This window comes from Octopus bimaculoides, chromosome 26 (genome assembly GCF_001194135.2).
Source record: "Octopus bimaculoides isolate UCB-OBI-ISO-001 chromosome 26, ASM119413v2, whole genome shotgun sequence".
Taxonomy (NCBI): domain Eukaryota; kingdom Metazoa; phylum Mollusca; class Cephalopoda; order Octopoda; family Octopodidae; genus Octopus; species Octopus bimaculoides.
In genome coordinates this window covers 9,421,398-9,427,886 of record NC_069006.1, presented here as the reverse complement: position 1 = coordinate 9,427,886, position 6,489 = coordinate 9,421,398, and the positions used below count along the sequence as shown (strand labels likewise).

Below are 6,489 nucleotides of genomic sequence, written 5' to 3'. Positions count from 1 at the left end.
CCCCCCCTGCAACAAGCCTTACAGTATTTACTTTTTATGTTTTCTCTCCTGATAAAATCATCTTTAATTATTTCATGCTTAACCCTTTAACATTTAAACCGGCCATATCCAGCGCAAGTCTTCTACTTGTTTTATGTCGAAACCATCCAGATTTGGTCTCTGATACCTACCTTACAATGTCATTCTGAAAATAAGTAATCACATCACCGAAATCTTAATGCTATGAGACAATGTATGATTAATTCAAAACAATGTGAATTAATCAGTATTAAATTTGACAGCCTAATCTGAATGTTAAACGGTTAAAACTAGGACAGCAAGCCGACAGAATCATTGGTACATTGGACAAAATGTTGCTAAGCATTTTATCCATCTTTCTATATTCACAGTTCAAATTACACCAAAGTTGACTTTGCCTTTCATTGTGTTGGGGAGGGGGTCAGTAAAATAAAGTAGCAGTCAGCCACTGGGGCTGATGTAATCAACCTGCCTCCTCCCACCAAGTTTCAGTCCTGGTGTCTTGAGTAAAAAGGATTATTTGATGCTTAAAACTGTTGTTGATTATTTTCTGTTGTGTTTTTTTTTTTTTTTTGAGAGTGGATTTGTATGTTTTTAATTGAATATGATTTTACTGTTATGGGTAATTAACTAATTAGTTTGTTTTTGGTTGTTAAAGGCATGTCTAACCCAATGTGGTTACTAACATTCAAATGATTTGCTTTTCATGTCCCCCAATCTGTGTTTTCTCTCCCTCCCCACATACTCCCCCCCACTGTCTTAGAGACAAATCGCTCGTCACAAACACACCAAATTATCTTCAATGGTTGCCTTTGCTTCTCACGTCTCTGTTATCAATGCTACAACAGTCTGTGTTTATGCAAGTCACACCATTAATGACCACCACCACCAGATTTTTCAATCCCATCAAATATAAACTGACCCTTTAAAAGAGACCAAGGTGTCAAACACGTACCAAACAAGGGCCCAGTCATTGCATATTAACCAAAGCATATCAACACCATCACAATCTTGAAGATCCCATATTAAAGGCTTAATCAATCTTTCTGCTTATTTTCTACTTCCCACTTAGCTAATTATTACAATAACTCCCTTCCAGCTACCCTCATCCATCCTCACATGATGTGGGGTAACCATCTGTCTTCCTCTGTAACAAGACACCTGCGTTTGTCTCTCTGTCATACTTTAGCCTTCAAAACCTGACATAGAGCCATCCCCTCGTCCCTCAAGCACACTCCAAATTAGTCGAGGGAGTGTTTCTTCTTCCTTTCTTTGCTTACCAAGTTACTTGGTGACCTCAGCAAAGCCAGTGACATAAAAAAAAAAAAAAAGAAAGCCCCCAGTACACTGTGATGTGGTTGATGTTAGCAAAGAGCATCTAAGTATAGAGAGCATACCAAGGCTGACATTGGAGCCTGATGCAGCTATATAGCTCATCAGACCCTGTCGGATCGTCCAACTCATGCCAGCATGGAAAACGGATTTTAAGCAATGATGTTAATAATTTCGATCTCCCAAACACTTATTTCTTCTCTGTAATCCAAAATGTTTCCAAGTCATCAAGATGTTTGTATTTTAGAAATTAATTTATTTCACAGCTACACCTCTCGTGTCTACCTTTCTCCCATCAGTTGAAACCCCATCTTAGTTCACTGTCTTGCCATCCAAACTTCCCTGTTTCACAAAGGAAAAGGCTTTCACTGAGGCTATAGACCAGCGGCTCTCAACTGCAGATCCCAAAACTACATTCAGCCCCTGGTGGTCTTCCTTCGATAAATATAAATTTTACTTTTGATGTGGGGACCCCTAAACAAAAAATAAAAATCCATTTTAATATCCATATTAAAATGGTTGAGAACCATTACTTTTGACTTTCCCTTCTTTGCAACTCCCTAATTCTACCACAACCCCATCAAACATTCATCTGCAACCCTCCAAACTAAATAGTGATTCTACAAAATCTCCAGGAAACCCTTTAGCACCAATCCAGTCTATAAAATCCTTTTGGGCTCTAGACTATGTTTTCTTGTTTAGTCCCTTCCTCTCCCTCCAATTCCTACTGTTTGAGAGGCTATTATTGTTCAGCCTATCCCTGTTTCTTAGTAATCGACCCTTGACCCCCTAGCCTGTATGCAACCACCCTTTATTACTACTAACAAACTAAACCATTCCTGGTTCTTGCACTGAATGCTGTTGCTGTGGTTGCTACTGACCTGTTTTAATGGAATGAACTCTTAAACAAGTCAATCCGTTATTTATTGCAATGATTTTCATTGGTGCTCAATGATTTGCAGACCTCCGACAGCGAAATTCAGTTCACGGAACCATTGTAAGTGGACACGGTCAAGCAGCAGTTGACCTGCGTCCCTCTCGCCACGGCAACACAGGTCAGCGTCCTGTTAGTGCCATGGCTCACATCGGTTCACCATCGACACACTTTTCACCTTCCTACCCCGACCATGTGGGAGCATCAGCCAGATTTGAAGCTTCTCTTGGTTAGTATCTTTCTCCAGCTTCTGTCTTCATTTTCTATTTGAAACCAAAAACTTTTTGTGAGATATTTTCAATTTAGAGACATTTGTGTGGTACGTGTGCGTAATTAAAAGTTAACCCAATTACCAAATTGTAATCTATGCATAGCTGACTTCATACCTGTAGCTTGCTAGGAAACTCTGAGTACTGCAGGTTTTCTTTTGTTATATGATTTGTGTGCGTGTGTATTGTGTCTGGAGAGTCTGTCTTAATGCCTGAATATCTAACACACTCACTGGTTCGATTTCCACTCATTTATTATCTTTTTTTTATTTCCTTCCAAAATTTTCGTTGCTTTTTGCAACCTTGTCAATGGATGTTAGCTCTCAGAGTCAACATCCATTGACAAGGTTGCAAAAAGCAATGAAAATAAACGAGTAGAAATCAAACCAGTGAGTGTGTTAGATATTAAGGCACTAAGAGAATATGTCTCTTCCCAGACACAACATAACAGATTTAATGTATTAGCAAAGAAACACTACACTTTAATTAATTCTATAGACTATCAAATGAGTTATTGAATTAATGAAAGCAGAGTTTTTTTTCTCTTTTTAACCCAAACTCTAAATGTGAGAAACAAAACTATTTGCTTGTCAGCTTCAATTATCTCAAACTTATCTCTAGCCTCTTTTGGATTTCTGATCTCCTTCATCTTTGAAGGAGATAAGGTTTTTCTTCTCTGTGTGTGCGTGAGATGTTGGGCCCTATTTACTGTACAGACCTGTTTCTCATATCATCACTTATGTAAAACGCTTCGAGGACGGTCTGATCGTCTGCCAAGCAAATGGGAAGCAGTAATTGAAGTAGATGGTGAATATGCTCCAGAATAACCATTTAAAGATGTTTTTGTTACATGTTGTTATTGTTTTTTTTTTTAATAAAATTTGTCGAAAAAAAGCCGCAATAATTATGCAGCAACCCAATAGATTATTGGAACTTTTGTTGCCTTGACTACACTTGGGATGAATAATGGAATGATTTCCCCGTTGCCTTCTCCAGGCAGGTGGGATTTGAACTCAGAACACGGAGAAGAGGAAGATATACCATGAAGCATCTCTGCTAATGCCGCAACTGTTCTGCCACTCTTCTGCCTGCACCAACCCAATAACTCAATGGTAGATGGGGTGGGTACAGGCCTTCCCAGGTGCTGGAGAAGGTTCACATGCACAGGACCTGCCCAAGGGCAGACAACTGCTAAATTCGTAACAGATTAATCCCCTATCTTGTTAACTATCAACAAGATACCTCGTTAGACCAGTAACCTTACACAAGTGTGTGTATATGTTGGGGTGTGTGTGTACAGTAATCCCTCATCATGTCATGGGTCACCTATCGTGGTTCACTATTTTAGCTTGTGTTGATTCCTCTGTGGTGTTTTGCATTTATAATAAAATAAATATAGACACAGGAGTGGCTGTGTGGTAAGTAACTTGCTTACCAACCACATGGTTCTGGGTTCAGTCCCACTGCGTAGCACCTTGGGCAAGTGTCTTCTACTATAGCCTCAGGCCGACCAAAGCCTTGTGAGTGTATTTGGTAGATGGAAACTGAAAGAAGCCCGTCGTATATATGTGTGTGTGTCTGTGTTTGTCCCCCCAACATCACTTGACAACCGATGCTGGTGTGTTTACGTCCCCGTAGCTTAGCGGTTTGGCAAAAGAGACCGATAGAATAAGTAGTAGGCTTACAACGAATAAGTCCTGGGGTTGATTTGCTCGACTAAAAGCGGTGCTCCAGCATGGCCACAGTCAAATGACTGAAACAAGTAAAAAAATAGAGTATATACAAATTAGGAAAATAATTTTAAAAAATACACAGTACAAAACTGTTTCTACTTCATTAATTTTCACCTATCACGAGAGGTTTTAGAACATAACACGCAATAGTCAAGGGATTACAGTATAGACATCAGTTTTTTGTTTATGTATTCATTGTTTTCCATCAAACTGTGATTTATTGAGTTGTTAAATCATCCCCTTTTATTTTAATCTGTGATTAGTTATTTGTTGAATGCGTCACGCAAATGGCACCCATGCCAGTGGCACATAAAAGCACCCACTACACTCTTGGAGTGGTTGGCATTAAGAAGGGCATCCAGCTGTAGACAAACCATACCAAATCAGACTGGAGTTTGGTGCAGCCTTCCAGCTTACCAGTCCTGGTGAAACCATCCAACCCATACCCAGCATGGAAAGCAGACGTTAAATGATGATGATGACGATGATGATGTTTATCTTTTGCTTGTTAGGGCACCACCTCAAAAGGATTTTAGTCAAACAAATCGACGCCAGGACTTATTTTTGAAAATCTGGTGTACTTTGTGTTGATCGTCTTTGTTGAACTGCTAAGTGACAAGGACAAACAAACCAACACTGTCTGTCAAGCAGGGGAAAAGGGATAAACATCACATGTATGTGGTTAAGAAGTTTAAGATGTGCGTTTCCTGACTACAGGGTTTTGGGTTCAATCCCATTGGACAACACCTTGGGCCAGTGTCTTCCACTATTAACCCCAGGCTAATCCTCAGGTGGCTCTGCAAAACCTCATTGTGTGGATGTGTTTACAATTACTTAGGTACAAAGTAGTGACAATTTTGTCATTTCCCCTGTCAACAAATCATTCACTAAACAAGTGTGAGTTGATGACAGGAAGGGCATCCAGCTGTAAAAATGAGGCCTTGATAATATATTGATCTGCCTCATGTCTTGCTTGCATGGGAAAATGCACATAAAAGCATTATTATTATTATTATTATTATTATTATTATTATTATTATTCAGGTCACTGCCTGGAATCAAACTCAGAATCTTGGGGTTAGTATCCCGCGCTCTTAACCACTATGCCACGGGCATATGGCGTGCTGGTTAAGAGCCTGGGCTACTAACCCCAAAATTCTGAGTTTGATTCCAGGCAGTGACCTGAGTAATGATAATAATAACATCGAAAAATACCTGAGGAATGAGAACCCAGGTATGAAGTTTCCCCAAGACACCTGATGAAGGCTGGAGAGTATATCAGCTGTAACATTGCGTTAACAACAAACAAGACGAGGACAAATATCTGTCAATTGTAAATAATGTAGCATTTTGTCTGTCTTTATGTTCCGAGTTCAAATTCCACCAAGGTCAACATAGCCGTTCATCCTTTCAGGGTCAATGAAATAAGTACCAGTTACACACTGGGGTCGATGTAATCGACTAGTCTTCTCTCCCAAATTTCGGCCCTTGTGCCTATAGTAGAAAGGATTATTATTATTATTATTATAATTAAGGTGGCGAGCTGGCAGAATCGTTAGCACGTCGGGTGAAATGCTTAGTGGCATTTCATCCATCTTTACTTTCCGAGTTCAGATTCTGCTGAGGTTGACTTTACTGTTTATCCTTTTGGGGTCAATAAATTGTCAGTCTAACACTGGGGTTGGTGTAAACAACTTACCCGCTCTCCAGAAATTGCTGGCCTTGTGCCAAAATTTAAAATTATTGCTGTTGTTGTTGTGACACACAAACTACACTTCATGACTTGTCAATGAATGTTCCCTGTTTATTTTCTCCTCATTTCTCATATTTTTGTACGTCTTTTCTATTTCTAGATGGTTCTGGCCCTGAGGGGGAACGCCATATTGATCAGGTGCTGCAGGACTATCCCTGGTTCCATGGCATGTTACTGCGTCGTGATGCAGCGCAGTTAGTATTGCAGCAAGGTCCAATTGGTCACGGAGTGTTCCTGGTGCGCCAGAGTGAGACACGAAAGGGAGAGTATGTGTTGACATTTAACTTCCAGGGAAGAGCTAAGGTAGGTTCACACTGCAACTCCTCCTCTTATTCTTCCTCCCTCACACACACACACACACACACACACACACACACACACACTCTGTCTCTCTCATAGTCATACACATTCTGCCCACACACAATATAACAGCCATATATAGCAGACACC

The 6,489-nt window shown here is 40.1% G+C and overlaps 1 protein-coding gene across 1 annotated transcript in view; it reads left to right on the top strand.

Annotated features, from left to right (window-relative positions):
* LOC106871628 (SH2B adapter protein 1) overlaps nucleotides 1-6,489 on the top strand; it is a 29,221-nt gene that overhangs the window by 16,387 nt on the left and 6,345 nt on the right. The window contains exons 5-6 of the mRNA XM_052976900.1: nucleotides 2,313-2,513; nucleotides 6,140-6,342. Coding sequence (XP_052832860.1) covers nucleotides 2,313-2,513; nucleotides 6,140-6,342 — 404 coding nt within the window. The remainder of the gene's footprint in view (nucleotides 1-2,312; nucleotides 2,514-6,139; nucleotides 6,343-6,489) is intronic.